Here is a 15,005-nt window from a genome sequence, read left to right on the forward strand (position 1 = left end):
GGCAGTGAAAGCACCAAGTCTTAACCACTGGACTACCAGGGAATTCTCTGGTAGATCTATTTTTAATTTTTTGAGGAACCTCTCTACTCTTTTCTATAGTGGCTGCACCAATTTGCATTCTCATCAGTGCACAAGGGTTCCGTTTTCTCCATGTCCTTGCCAACACTTGTTATTTCTTGTCTTTTTGATGATAGCCATTCCAACAGGGGTGAGGTTATTTTACATTATTTTATTTTATTTTTTTACCACGCAGATATATTTTTGAAAATTTTTATGGGGTTAGATAGAGATTTCTGTGTAACTTGGAGTGTGTCATCTCTCCACTTAAGATCTTTTCAGGGCATCCTGTAGCATTTAGGATGAAATCCAAACTCCTTGCCTCAGCGCCTGGCTGTGGCCCCTGTCCACCTGCCTGGCCTCATCTCTCCAGGTGTCCCTTTGCAGTCACTTCTGCTGTGCCTGGCTAGTCTCAGTTCATTTCCTCTTGCAAATGCTGATTGTTCTGTTTTGAAAGTGGTTCCCCTACATTTTTCACTTGGCTTGCTCTCATTCCTCCTTCGGATTTAGTCTCTAGCTACCTCAGAGAGAGATGCCTTCCCTGAATTCCCGTCCCCCTGTCCCCTGGGCTTTGTTCAGGGCTGTGTCCCAGAGCTCACCTCAGCACAGTACCTGGCATGCACAGGGCAACAGGGTTTGGGGTAAGGAAGGATGGCTCAGGTAGGTAGTATGTACCCCTGGGTCCTAGTCTGCCCACCCGATGGGGTCAGACTCCTTCCATTTGGCATCCTGTCTCTGGCTCCCCAACTGTGCTCCCTTTCCAGGCTGTGCTCCCCTCCCCAAGGGAACCTTTAAGACCCAGGAGCCAGTGAGAAGAGGCAGAAAGCTGGGGGCTGCGAGGAAGAGGCAGAGGAGAATGAGCACTGTCCCGAAGGGCTGCTGACCCCTGTCTCAGGCCCACTCCACAGAAGTGGGGGTTAGGGGGTGACAAAGGAGAAACCCAGCTCTGAAGTAGACAGGAGTGGGAAGTCACAGGTGGGACCCCTCATCCCTAACAGCCCACCTAGACGTGTTGTTTTCCTCACCACCCTGTCCTTCACCTGAGGCCCCCTGAGATGTGCTATGCAACCCTCCACCCCGTCAGCAGCTGTGGCTTGACCTGTGTGTCCCTGCCCCCAAGGAAAGGGCTTTCCCTGGGGCCTGTCGGGGCAAAACCTCCAGGCAGCAGTGACCAGGTGCCTGGGCACCTGTGTGGCACCCCCCCTTCTCCTCTCAGGACCCCGTGGTCCTGCCTCCCTCCTGCTCTTCCTGTAACACCCAAGTGTCCTTCCTTCTCCTAGTCCCCGTGATCTAACCAGGAGACTCTGGAGCCAATCAGAGAGAAGTCAGGGTGACTTCCACTCCAATGTGAGTGGGAGCGAAGGAACGAGGGGTCAGGACCACGTGAGGAATAGGCTTCTCTGTCTTCTCTTCATGAACTCTCTGGGCAGAAAAACTGGTACCCAGCAAAGCCAGTCCCCTGAACCTAAGGCACTGTGGGAGGGGGGCTTCAGAGCCCCATCCTGCACTTCTCAGCAGTGCACGGGAGGCTGAGCCAGCCCAGCCTTTGGATTCAGAAAGACCTGGTTCAAATCCTGCCCTTCCTGGCTGTGTGACCTTGAACAAGTGAGTTAACTTGTCTGAATCTCACTTTCCTTATCCGGGAAAAAATGGTAAATATTTATTTCACATGGCTGTATGAATGTGAAGTGCCTTGCACAGGGCTTGGTACCCAGTGAATTGACAACAGGTGAAAACTCTTCTCCAAAATGTATCATTAAAGAAGTGGTTCTGCCAGTGTGGTCCTGGACCAGCAACATAGCATCCCCCGAGACAGGTAGAAATGCAGACTCTCAGACCCCACACCTCCTGAATCAGAACCTCTGAGGATGCGGCCCAGCAACCCATTTTAACAAGCCCACTGAAGTTTGAGAACTGCTGCCACTTCGAATGAGAATGTGGACGATGAGATTCTGAAGCCTAGGAGACATCAGAACCACCTGGAAGCTTGTTAAAAATACAGATTCCTGGCCTCAAAGCCAGAGATTGAGGTGGGACCTGGGAATCTATCTTTTAACCTGCGATTAGTTTGATGGGGGACCCTGCACCAGAGGCTGCCCTGGGGGAAGGTCATGGAAGACGCTTCGAGTCATAGAAGGCTCCAGCCTGGGGAGCTGAGGGCTTCCCATGGGTGGAGAAGGGGATTTCAAGCTGGAGAAGGGAGGAATTTGGACTTTACCCTAAAGTCCCTGTGGAACGGGGAGGAGTAGTGCCCAATGAGGGAAGGGCGTGCCCTCCGTGGACACCTGCCCAACCCCGTGACGTCACCCCACGAGCCGGGACCCCTTGCGCTCCGTCCGAAGGGGCGTGGCCTCTGGGAAGTGGGGGGGGGGGTCTCTCCCGCCTCCGCCCGCGGTCTAGTCGGACCTCTCTCCACGACAGGTGGGTGCGGGTGGGGAGAGGCCTGGCCCGAGGGCACCGAGAGCAGGGTGGGACCTGTGGGGGCGGAGGGGTCAGCGGGGAGGCCGCCGAGCTGGGGCACCTGGAAGACCGGTTGCCTCGCGGTCCTGAGCTCCGGGGGCGCTGCGGTGCGCGGACGCCGTTACTCCCGCGTCGGCTCCGTGGCCGTCTCGCCGCGCCTCACTGGGCCTCGGGTTTGGGAGCTCAAAGCAGCCTTGCGGGGACGGCGGCGGAGATGCGGGGGGCCTCGTGGCGGTGTCCGCGAACAGGCGTACCATCGTGAGCCCCTGAGCCCCGATCGAGGGGCCGGGCTCCCCCCGCAGCCCCGACGGCGTTAGCCGATGGAGGATTATGGAGGAGCTCCTATCCCTTATCCTTAAACACTCAGGGTCACCCGTGGTGACACGGGCCATTGGAGACACTGGTTTCACGGGACAGCTAATCTCTAGTTAAAACAACTCCTCAACAAGCTAGTGAAACCATGTCCTTTGGCCTGGAACAGCCGGCCTCTCTCCCCCTCTTTCCCTCTCTCTGTGTCCTGCCCTTGTTGCCAAGTCCACCACCATCGGGCACTTACTTCATGTCGAGCGAGATTTGCATCAGCTTCTCATTTAATCCTAAGGGCAGGCCGTCCCTTAGGCCCTAAAGGCATCACCCCCATTTTCCAAATCAGTAAATTGTGGCTTAGAGGGGTTCAGTAACTCCGGCAAGTTTCCAGTTAGTGCTATGAGAGTGAAAAAATGTCTACCAGGCCGGTGCCCTTGTCACAGACCACTGCTTTCCCCACCTCTCTGACTGGACCCAGGGGTCCCTCCTTCTCTCTCCCGGAGCCCCCCTCCTCCAGCCCTCTGCTTGCCATTGTGCAGGTTGTACACTGCACAACTCCAGTCGACAGATGAATAGAACCATTAGGGCAATTTTCCATCAGATGGCAGTAGAGAGCTGTGAGGAAGGGCCACACTTTTCTCATTTGCACAAAGTAGCCTTCTAGGCTGCCCTGCTGTCCCTGCAGCCAGCTCCCCACGTTTCTTTTTCCTCTCCCTGGCACAGAACTTGTTCCTGGTGGGGGAGCTGACCTCATCCACCCCTTTAGCTCTCATTGCACCCACTTCATGCTTCTAGGGTTTTCCCTCCTGCCAAGGAGCAGCTGATCTTCAGCATCCAGCGTCCCCCAAACCTGCCACTTCTGAGCTGTATCAGGAGACCTGCTGCTTCCTGTTCTGTCTGGTAGGCCTGGCTGTTGTGGGCATGCTCTCTCTACGCGATCATCCTGAGCTGCTGCTGCTGCTGGGAGTGAGGCTGGTGGAGGCTGGATGGGGAGGCTGCCTCGGCCGATGGGGAGTGGGGGATGCTGGAGTCCTGGGGAGAAGTGGAAGTCCTGGATAGGAGAGAGGAAAGGGCTGGCTGCAGGAGATGCCAAGGAGAGGGGACTAGCCCCTGGTGGTGGCAAAGGACTGAAATAAGTGCGTGCGTGTGTGTGTGTGTGTGTGTGTGTGTGTGTGTGTGGTGTTGGGGAAGGGGATGTATTGTCTGGAACAGAAAGTGCTCAGAGATCAACTAGTATAGCTCCCCTCCCCCCCATTTTACAGATGAGGAGACTGAGGCCCAACGAGGAAAAAGATGGTGTTGCTAGGGGCCCGGGGATCCGCTGATTTCTGGTCCCAGGCCCAGTCCTCTGTGCGATGTGAATCCCTCCTACTCCTCTCCCTGTCCCCCAGGGGCAGACTTTGGACCTGGGACTGTAGATGTGGTCTCAGTGCTATGGTCACAGCACACTGCTGATTGGTGTCAAAAGGCCTCTTTCTCCACCGAGTTCACTTCCTGCTAGACTACCCAGTCCCCGCCTGCAGGCTCCTCTGTCCCTCCAGCCCAGAATCAACCCAGCCTCAACCCTTTGTTGCCCGGGTAGCAGCCTTTCTTCGGCCTGGGATGCCAGCAGGAAATGTACTGGACACTTGGGGGTTCTCTCAGGTTGAAGGACTGACACCATGTGTGTGGCGAGTAACTTGCAGGCAGGGGGCTGGTTCCTGATTGCTAGGTCTCTGCTAGCAGCCTACGTTTCCTAAAACTTAGTGTCTAAGGCTTCAGTTTCTTGAGTACCCCTCCTGGTTGCCACGGCAGCCTGACACTTGCTGAGCATGATTGGTGACCAGCTGGGTGGCCACCCCCAGAAGCTTAAGATCTTGGGGGCCCCTGGGTGGGCATGGCTGGATGTAGACCTACCCCATCAACTTCTCCACACAACAGGCCGCCCCATGGCCACCCCTCCCCTTGTGCTGTCATGGCTCCCGCTTCCTTCTCCCCACACAGAGGGACCCACAGGGGGGCCAGTCATTCCTCTGTAATCCCAACACCAGGCTCCCCTCCCCAGTGCCCCCAACACTCCACCTGTCTCCCACCACCCACCCTTTCTCCTCCTGCCTTTGCCCCGGTTTCCCTTGGCAACTCTCTGGAGCCTGGAGAAGCCCTCAAAGGAAAGATGGTCCTTCATGGCCAAATCCTTCCCATCACAGGGCCTCCAGTCCCAGCCCTCCAAGGATGGGGATGCAGCCAAGGTGAAGGTGTGGGTGAGATCCTGGGGGACACGGTGGCCTGAGCCTGAGGTGCAGCCCAGACCTCTCCTTCAGCTATATTAGTTTTCTGAGGCTGCAGTAACAAATTGCCACCAACTCGGTGGCCTAAAACAACAGAAATTCATTCTTTCAGGATTCTGGGGGCCAGAAGTTGGAAATCAGTTTCACTGAGTTGAAATCAAGGTGTGAGCAGAGCTGTTCTCCCTCCAGAGGCTCTAAAGGAGAATCCATTCCTTGTTTCATCCAGCCTCTGATGGCTGCTGTCACTCCAATCTCTGCCTTTGTCACGTTGTCTCTTTTTCTTCTGTATCAAGTGTCCTGCTGCCTCCCTCTTTTAAGGTAATTGGGATTGAACCTGACATCTTTGAGAGGTCAATTATTACACCAGCCTTCCCCCAAATACACACGTAAGTGTTGATCGCTTAGTCCAGCGGTCCCCAATCTTTTTGGCACCAGAGGCCGGTTTCATGGAAGACGATTTTTCCACCAGCAGGGGGTGGGGGGGCTGGGGGGGCTGGTTCAGGAGGTAATTTGAGCGACAGGGGGCAGCAGATGAAGCTTCGCTCGCTCGCCTGCTGTTCACTTCCTGCTGTGTGGCCCTGTTCCATTACCGGTCTGCGGCCCCGGGGGTTAGGGAGCCCTGGCTTAGTCTACAAGTTGTGGGAATCAGCCAGGAAAGGAGTTGAGAAGTAAGGAGGAGAGGTCCCAGGACCAGCTCTAGGCCAGACTCTCAGTAGCTTCCAGGTAGGCTCACCTGGGGGTGGGGATGAGGGGCATGAAAGACCAGAAGGGCGACTGCATTTCTCCCCAAGTTGTGCAAATAGAACTTGCCTAAAGGCCTCCTTCATGCCACCTGCCCTGCTCTCAGGTTAGGAAGCACTAGGGATTGTGGGTAAGAGCCTGGGCAGTCACACAGACCTGGGTGTAGACCGACACCTCACCCCTTACTAGCTGTGGTTCTCAAAGTGTGGACCAGGGGCCAGCAGCATCAGCGTCTCCTGGGAGTTTATTAGAGACACAATTACTAGGGCCCCACTCCAGATGTACTGAATTAGAAACTCTATGGTGGAGCCCATCAACAAGATCTCCAGGAGATTCTGATGCGTGCTGCAGTTTGAGGGCCACTGTCTTAGACTCCTCAGAAATGTGCATGACAGCACTCACAGCAAACACACAGTGTGATTGGTAGGATTAAACAAAGCTGTGTCCCCAGAGGACTTAACTGCAGCCCTAGATTTTCAGCGTAGGTGCTCAGTACATATTTGTGGGATGAATGAAAGAGCTTTACAATGAGTGATGGAATACAAGTGGTGTGGTTTTCATTCACTCAGCAAACAATTACTGAGTGCTAGGTCCTGCCTGGGGCAGTTTTGAAGGTGATTCACTCTAGCCCAGTACACAGCTGAGAGAAGGTAAATTGATAGTCTCAATGCGGGGTGAGAAATGCCCCAGCTGAGGGATGGTCAGATGTGCTGAGGGAGCCCAAAGATGGAAGGAAGGAAACCATTGTTGACTTAGGTGCTTTCACACATGCATTATCTTTTAGATCTACGAAAAGAGCCTTAGAGTGTAGTCCCATTTCCTATACCTACTTGCTGTGTGACTTTGAGCAAATCACTTGGCCTCTTTGTATGCGGATGTATTTCCCCATCTGCAAAATGGGGATGATAATACCACACAGGGTTTTGTTTCAAGCAGTTAGCGTAACCCCTAGCATATAGTGGGTTCTGAAAGATGTTAAATGTCTTCTTGTAATCCTCCCAGCAATCCTGTGATGTAGGTGTTACATTTACTTTTTAAAGTCTCAAAGGAGCTAAATGTGCTAGAAACCTAGGCCAATGTCAGTTACTGCAATCTGGCCCAACTTTAGCATTGAGCTCCCTGGCAGCTGCAGAAAAGGAGGAAAGGTGATGGTTACCTGGAGAGCTGCTTGATTTACATAACAAAAGGAGACCACCTGGCTCCTTGGGGGACCCTCGGCAGGGCTACCCCCAGGCTGGCCGTCTCACCTGCCCTCCCTCCTGCTCCAGTTCCCAGCTAGTGCGGTGGTTGGCTTGTGCGAAGCAGAGTTGTTTCAGTGAAGGCGCACCTGAGTCACACTCAAGGGGAGGGGACGTACACTGCGCCTCTCAATGGAAGGAATGCCAAAGAATTTTGGGCCAAGGAAAAAAAAATCATCATATTAGTCAAATCCTAAATTGTCAGAATCAGGGATAGTGTTTAAAACCTGAAAAGAATACTTTTTTCTTATTTGGCAAATATTTATCTTCTCTCTCTGTGGTGGGCCTGTGCTGGGCTCTGGGGAACATGGCCACCCTCTTGCCTGAGCATAAATGGCGGGTGGGGAGAGGAAGGCTGGGCACCACACAGAGGAGGGTGCCTTGGGCTCAGGCCCTGGCTCTGCACCTACCAGCTGCTAGCCCTGGGTCAGTTTTCTCATAGACTCTAAGATCCCCTCTGCATTGCAGGTCCTGGGAGAGGGCTCAGTCTGTGCCTGGGCACCTCTTGGGGGCAGCTTAGGGGAGGTGGGGAGAGTGTGAGGGCAGAGACACAGGTTGAAATAAAGGGGAAGAGTTTGGGAAGCTGGCTCAGGCTTTGCCAAGGGAGGGTGGTGGTCTGCGGAGGCTGGGATCCCCCGTCCCAGTAGTTTTTGGGGAGGAGAGTCCTATTGCCCCACCCGAGCTTCCCATAGCCTCAGCAGCGGTGAACACCAGTGGGCTCTGAGCCAGGGTTCCTTCTCCACCATCTTGGAACCCCCTGCAGCCTCAGGACCAAGGCAGGACCTCAGAGCTTCAGTTCCCTCTCAGGCCTTCTCCCTTTTACCCCCGGCCCTGGTCCCTCCTCAAGTTTCTGCACAGCTGCCCAAGCTGAGGTTATTGCTGGGGAACGTGGCCCCCGCCTCTTGGTCACTTCGTGATGTCCCAGCCCCCAATACCTTGTCTCTGCCCCCCTTGACCCCCCGTCTCGCCTCTTCGCCTAGAGCACCTCTCATCCCTACCTGGAAACTTTCTGTTTCCCATCCCTTCCAGCATTCCCCCTCCTCTCCTTCCCCCACCCCACCCTGTCTTTTCCTGTTGTGTTGGCATTTGGCAGATGGTCCTGGGACCACTGCAGAGAGTGGAGTCAGAGGGACTCTGATCCTTCTCTTCCACCAGCCAGCCTCGGGCTGTGCAAAGACCTCACGCCAGCATCTCCCTGTTTGATCTAGAGGTTTCCACGGAATCACCCTTCACCCTAGGGATCCCCCAGCACATCCTGTGTGCCCACCCTCATTGAGTAACAGACTGCCCCCATCCCATTTTTTTGAGGTGCCGACTCTCAGCCAGGCAGAGATCTGTTAGGACCTGTATCCCAGGGTAAGGCCAGCAGTTTACCATGTGTCCCTCTGCATAGTTAAATTTCCCCTACCCATGGCTCCATCTTCCTGGTTTATGGCCATATGTTTTGTGGCTCTAACCCCACCCACCTTGCTCATGGCCTCTATCCCCTTTCTTGTAGCTCCAGTGGTTTTTGACCAGCCTCTCCCCAGGCTCTTTTAGGCCCTAACCAATGGGCATCAGCTTCTGTTCCCTGTGTTGACACCAGGGACATCCCCTCCTCAGTAAGCCCAGGCTCGCAATCCAGTGCTCTCCCCTTTGCCAAGCCCAGCTCCACTGAATTCTCCATACCGCCAACCCTGAAAACCTGCTTCTCTCTGTTTTCCTAGTTTCATCCAATTTCCTCTTCTTCATTCTCTACCCCACCCAGACTGTGGACAGCTTCTTCCGAATGAGACCTTATTCCCTACCCTCAACTCTCCTTCATCCCAGAAGCTGGTCTCATCCCGTATCCCTGGAGACTCAGACATAAGGGGTGCCATCCTGGCCCTCCTGTTCCTTTCCCTGCTTCTGGAGGGGCCAGGCCGAGGGGCTCAGAGTCAGTGCGTTGGCGGGCAGCCGGATCTGTGCCCTCGCCTCCAGATGTCGGTCTGTTCCTTCTGGGTTGAGAGAAAGGAGTGGAGGGCTCAGGCCCTCTGCTGGGGGGTGGTTTACCCTGCCAACCCCTGAGATTAGGTAGGATGGGAAAGTACACTGGGGCTGGGAGCCTGGATGTGTGTGTGGCTGGGGGGTGGGTTACAGCTGTTGAAGTGCAAGGTCAGCCACTCCCATCCTCCAGCACCCCCTGTGTGACAGGGACACAGTGTGGAGGTGTCTCTGGGTTGACCCCTCGGCAGCAGCCAGTCTGGGAGTGGGAGATGGGAAGTGAGGGGTCCCTGCACGTGGGGTTTGCAGAGGGTGGTGGCGGAGGGTTGCTGCCTCATCTCTTTGACGTGTCTGGGCCCTATTGGAGGCGCCTTCCTGGATGGAACCTTGGCTCTTCCCCTGCCTTCTCAGCTGGGGCGGGTCTTCCTAGCTGCCTGCTGCCATGGTCCCAGTCACACCACTGTGCTGGATGCATGCTGGTGCTACTCAACAGCATGGTCCCTTGAAGGACCTCTGACCCTGTCCTGTCTGCTGTCCCACCTTAGCCCACCTATAGTGTCTGGCCCAGCACAACCTCAGGGATGACCCTGAATGACCCCTTCCAGCACCTAGCCTTGTCTTTCCCAAGTCAGGATCCGTGTCTGGGATTGCCTGTCCTAGATGAGTAAACGGAGCACCACTGCCTGGTGAGTCTAACCCATCAAGACAAAACCCAAGAGCGCGAAGCATGACCTCTTCCTGGGGGTCTTCTTGTGCTCCTTTCTCTCTTCCTTCAGCATTGTTTCTTCTCTCCTCTCCCACCCTTCCCAGGATGGGAAGTGATGCAGAGGTGGGACCTCCCCAGCCTGGAGAGTGGAGGGAGGGGCTCGTTGATGAGGGCTCGGGCAGGGCCCCCTCACTTGGCAATCTCAGTTAACGGGGTTCGGGGGAGCTTCTCTGTCTCTCCTCTCCTTTGCTTTGAGTAGGTGGTGGTGGTGGGGGGGTCAGTTCCTGGACCACATTTACGATCTCTCTCCTCACTCCCTCCTCCTGGGTTCCCCCTTCGCACCTTCTACTGCCCCCAGTCAGGGCTTGGTTTGGTGTGGTGTGTAACTGGAATCCATCTTTGCAGAAGAGGGTACAGCTCTAGAACATGCCGCCATGAGGGGACTCTGAAGTTCAGGATAGAGAAGGAATCTTCCTTGCTTATCAGTTCCGTCTTAAAGGGGGGACTTTTTTTTTTTTTTTTAGAGAGGAAGAGCAACATCAAATTGTATTAACATAAATATGTACATGATAATTAAAAAAAAAAAAAAAAAAAAGAGCACAAGCAATTCCAGCCAAAAAAATCCTAGGCAGAGTGGAGGTTGGACTGAGACCCCTCATTCCCTCACCTCCACTTACCCATCCTCATACTCATATTGTTTCTTTAAAGTTGTTCGGTGAACTTTGCACTTCTTGGAGGCCCATAACATAAGCTGGCAAACAGAATGGCTTGTTTTTTTTTTTGGCCCATGCTGCGTAGCTTGCGGGATTTTAGTTCCCCAACTAGGGATCAAACCTAGGACCCCGGCAATGAAAGCGCCAAGTCCTAACCACTGGACCGCCAGGGAATTCCCGGTAATGGCTTGTTTTAATCTCTGTATCCAGGCCTAAGAAGAGGTAGCGGCCAGATTTTTAAAAAATGTTTTATAGTTATTCTTTTTGCTTAAAACTTAATTATTTAATTAATTATTTTAAACAAAATACAGTTGATTTACAATGTTGTGTTAGTTCCAGGTATACAGAAAAGTGATTCAGTTATACGTACATTCATTGTCTTTACATTCTCCTCAATTATAGGTTATTGTAAGATACTGAGTATAGTTCCCTGTGCTATATAGGCTATACGGTAGGTCCTTATTGGTTACCTATTTTATACATAGTAGTGTGTATATATATATTTTTTTTTTAAAGTCTTTTTTTTTTAAATTTTATTTATTTATTTATGGCTGCGTTGGGTCTTCGTTTCTGCGCGAGGGCTATTCTCTAGTTGCGGCAAGTGGGGGCCACTCTTCATCACGGTGCGCAGGCCTCTCACCATCACGCCCTCTCTTGTTGCGGAGCACAGGCTCCAGATGTGCAGGCTCAGTAATTGCGGCTCACGGGCCCAGTTGCTCCACGGCACGTGGGATCTTCCCAGACCAGGGCTCGAACCCGTGTCCCCTGCATTGGCAGGCAGATTCTCAACCACTGCGCCACCAGGGAAGCCCAGTAGTGTGTATATTTTAATCCCCAACTCTTAATTTATCCACCTCCCTTTCCCCTTTGGTAACCATAAGTTTGTTTTCTGTGTCTGTGAGTCTATTTCTGTTTTGTAAATAAGTTTATTTGTATCATTTTTTTAGATTCCACATATAAGGGATATCATATGATAGTTGTCTTTCTCTGTCTAGCTTATTTCACTTAGTATGATAACCTCTAGGTCCATCCATGTTGCTGCAGATGGCATTATTTCATTCTTTTTTATGGCTGAGTAATGTTCCATTCTGTATATATATATACACCACATCTTCTTTATCCATTCATCTGTTGATGGACACTTAGGTTGTTTCCATGTCTTGGCTGTTGTAAATATTACTGCTATGAACATTGGGGTGCATGAATCTTTTCCAATTATGGTTTTCTCCAGGTACATGCCCAGGAGTGGGATTGCTGGATTATATGGTAGTTCTATTTTTATTTTTTTAAGGAACCTCCATACTGTTCTCCATAGTGGCTGTATCAATTTACATTCCCACCAACAGTGTAGGAGGGTTCCTTTTTCTCCACACCCTCTCCAGCATTTACTGTTTGTAGACTTTTTGATGATGGCCATTCTGATTGATGTGAGGTGAAGTGGCTAGATTTTAAGACTGAGGAATTGAGTTTACTGAATTCATGGCTAGCGTTCCTGTAGGGCATTTATATCCATCATCACAGCCCAGGCCTGAGGGTTGGGGGATAGGGTGCAGTTTCAAGTTTCAGCTCCAACACTTCCTGGGTGCCAAAGCTATCTCAGCCTCCTTTAAAAAAAAAAAACCCAAAAACCCAAAGTTTTTTTTTAATCATAGAAATGTTCTAATATATACAAAAGTAAAGAAAAATATTATGATAAACCCCCATGTACCCATCACCCAGCTTCAACAATCACCCACATTTGGCTGATCTTGTTTCCTCTATACACCCACCCTCATACACTGCCCTTCTCCCCAGCCCCAGCATTACTTTTAATTAAAATTTTTATTGAGATCACTGTAGATTCACATGCAGTTGTAAGAAATAATACAGAAACATCCCTCGTACACTTTCCACAGTTTTCCCCCATGGTAACTGCTATAGACTGAATATTTGTGTCCCCTGAAAGTTCCTATAATGAAACCTAATCCCCAAAGTGTTGGTATTTGGAGGTGGGGTCTTTGGGAGGTGATTAGGTGATTAGTGCCCTTACAAAAGAGACCCCAGAGAGCTCCCTTGCCCCTCTCACCATGTGAGGGCACAATGAGAAGATAGCCACCCGTGAACCAAGAAGTGGTTCCTCACCAGACATGGAATCTGCCAGGACCTTGATCTTGGACTTCCCAGCCTCCAGAACTGTGAGAAATCAATTTCTGTTGTTTATAGCCACCCAGTCTGTGGTATTCTGTTAATAGCAGCATGAACCGACTAAAGCAGTAACATTTTGCACAACTATACTATACTGTGACAACCAGGATGTTGCCATTCACATAATCCACCAATCTCATTAACATTTACCAGTTTTGTACTCGTGTGTATGTGTATGTGTGTGTGTATGTATTAAGTTCTATATAGTTTTAAAAATTTTTTTAAAACTGTACTTATATGCAGATATTTATTTTTTATATAGATGAATATTTTAGTGGATCTTCGAAGGGGAAAAAGTCACAAAAGGCCGCAAGGCGGAATGAGGCTGCTGTCGCCCAGGCAACTACGGTCGCCTAGGAGGGAGCCCGAGGCTGGAGTCAGCGAGCCACGCCCTCACTCAAACTGGGGAGCTCCGGTCCGAGTTCGGAGGCGACGGAACACCCGGAGATGCTGTGGAGGCACGGAGTAGGGAGGTCCAGTATGGGGACGCTGGACCGTTAATAGGGAGGACTGACACACTCCGGATTCCAGCGGAGGCCAGGTGGTGACGATTGGATAGGGCAACGACGCCGTACCGCAAGTTTCTAAATGAAAATGGTCCTAATGAGGACCCGTAGAGCTTCCAAGGGCTTCAGCTCTAAAACCCAGGCCTGGGGGCGGGGCGAGGCTTTGTGGGCGGAAGCCTGCCGGGAGGCGGGGACCGGGGCAACGGAAGTGACGCTTAGGCGCACCAATAGAGCGGGGCGGGCGCTAACGGTTTTCGGTAGCCCGGTCTTAGAGGGGCGGGGGAGAGGAGGTGGCGAGTCCGTGTCCCGTGACCCTTGGCCCCTAGCGACCCCGCACCCCTGCAGGCACCCCAAGATGATGGGCTGTGAGGAGTCAGAGCTGGAGTCGGTGGAAGGGGGAGAGGCCGTGGCTGACCCAGGGCCACCCCCAGAACCCCGAGCTCCCGAGCCCGGAGCCCCAGTGCCGGAGCCCGGCCTGGACCTGAGCCTGAGCCTGAGCCCTCTGTCCGAGAGCCCCGGGCGCGGGCGGTCCAACTGCAGCCCGGGACGGCGGAAGGGGCGGGCGGACCGGCGGGGCGGGGCCCGCAAGGGGCGACAGGTGAGCTGGGGGAAGGCCTGGCCGCCAGCCCGCCGACGACCCCGCGCCTACCTCTTCACCGCCCCGCTCTCTGCTTCCAGGTCCGCTTCCGCCTGGCGCCGCCCTCCCCGGTACGGTCCGAGCCGCCGCCGGCCGCCGCCGCACCGAGCGAGAAGCCCGCGGCGCCGCAGGACCTGGGGACGCCCGCGCAGCAGAGTAGCCTGGCCTTGAGCTTCGAGCTGCAGGCCGCGCGGGCCGCAGCCGGGGGCCAGTTCGATGCCGCGAAGGCCGTGGAAGAACAGCTGAGAAAGTCGTTCCAGACCCGCTGCAGCCTGGAAGAGAGCGTGGCCGAGGGTGAGGGGGGCAGGCGGCCGGCCGGGCGCGGGAGCGGGGGTGCGAGGCGCCGCTCACTTCCGCTCCTCCTGCGAACTCAGGGCTGAACGTGCCGCGCTCCAAGCGGCTCTTCCGAGACCTGGTGAGCCTGCAGGTGCCCGAGGAACAGGTTCTGAACGCCGCGCTGAGGGAGAAACTGGCGCTCCTGCCGCCGCAGGCCCGAGCCCCGCCTCCAAAGGTGAGGGACCTGAGCTTGAGTCTCCCCTACTCCGTCCCCCCTCCTCCCCAACTGCCAGGGGTTTTGTCCCCGCTCCGAAGGTAACCTTGCTTTGTGCTCCAACAGGAGCCACCTGGGCCAGGGCCAGACATGACCATTTTGTGTGATCCAGAAACATTATTTTATGAATCTCCACACCTGACCCTGGAAGGTCTGCCCCCTCTCCGGCTTCAACTCCGGCCCCGCCCTTCAGAGGATACCTTCCTTATGCATCGGACACTGAGGCGATGGGAAGCGTAGACTTGGAGGCTCCCTGGATTGCTAGTTCGTATTTTTTTGTTTTTAAACTATGAGAATAAAGTGGTTTTGCTAACAAATGGGACTCTTCTTGGGAGCCTTGAGATGGGGTCAAGCCTCAGGTTGGAAGCTGCCGGAAAGTCAAGGTTTTGGCCCTCCTTTAAAGGAACTTGGTAGTGATGAGAAGTAGAGCAGGCAGGTGGTCTGGTCCTAAAAGTGCCTTTTCCTAGTTCCACTTCGACTCCACGGTTAACTCTTCCAAAGTTAGCCTTGTGCCAAAAGCTTACGTAAAAAAATTCTGTCAGTGTGTTTTTGGGGGAGGATAGATGGATTCTTCAAGTTTCACATCAAAGTTCACATACCCCTTTTTCCTGGCCTAGGGTTCTGTACACTTGTGTGTGGGTTTCGTTAGCATTCAGCAACCTTCCCAACCATTGAAAA

General features: G+C 53.3%; 1 protein-coding gene across 3 annotated transcripts; it reads left to right on the plus strand.

Moving 5' to 3' along the window:
- Window positions 1-2,427: 2,427 nt before the first annotated feature.
- On the plus strand, window positions 2,428-14,644 carry PPP1R35 (protein phosphatase 1 regulatory subunit 35). 3 transcript variants are annotated; one of them, XM_059896421.1, is made up of 6 exons: window positions 3,619-3,723; window positions 12,897-13,175; window positions 13,486-13,738; window positions 13,819-14,071; window positions 14,152-14,288; window positions 14,394-14,644. In XM_059896421.1, exons 3-6 carry the CDS (start codon window positions 13,496-13,498, stop codon window positions 14,565-14,567), a joined length of 807 nt encoding a protein of 268 aa, XP_059752404.1. In that variant the 5' UTR covers window positions 3,619-3,723; window positions 12,897-13,175; window positions 13,486-13,495; the 3' UTR covers window positions 14,568-14,644. The 3 variants fall into 3 exon arrangements, with proteins under 3 accessions (XP_059752402.1, XP_059752404.1, XP_059752403.1); XM_059896420.1 differs by having other exon boundaries at window positions 12,897-13,092; XM_059896419.1 differs by lacking the exon at window positions 14,394-14,644 and adding an exon at window positions 2,428-2,478 and having other exon boundaries at window positions 12,897-13,738; window positions 13,819-14,240.
- Window positions 14,645-15,005: the final 361 nt, after the last annotated feature.

This window comes from Balaenoptera ricei, chromosome 15 (assembly GCF_028023285.1).
Source record: "Balaenoptera ricei isolate mBalRic1 chromosome 15, mBalRic1.hap2, whole genome shotgun sequence".
In the NCBI taxonomy this organism is placed as follows: domain Eukaryota; kingdom Metazoa; phylum Chordata; class Mammalia; order Artiodactyla; family Balaenopteridae; genus Balaenoptera; species Balaenoptera ricei.

Bases quoted from the DNA above. Each gene is read 5' to 3' on its own strand.
- PPP1R35 (XM_059896419.1), top strand. From the start codon at position 13,223: ATGAAAATGGTCCTAATGAGGACCCGTAGAGCTTCCAAGGGCTTCAGC. The intron at 13,739-13,818 runs GTGAGCTGGGGG...CTCTGCTTCCAG, and splicing joins GGGCCCGCAAGGGGCGACAG to GTCCGCTTCCGCCTGGCGCC.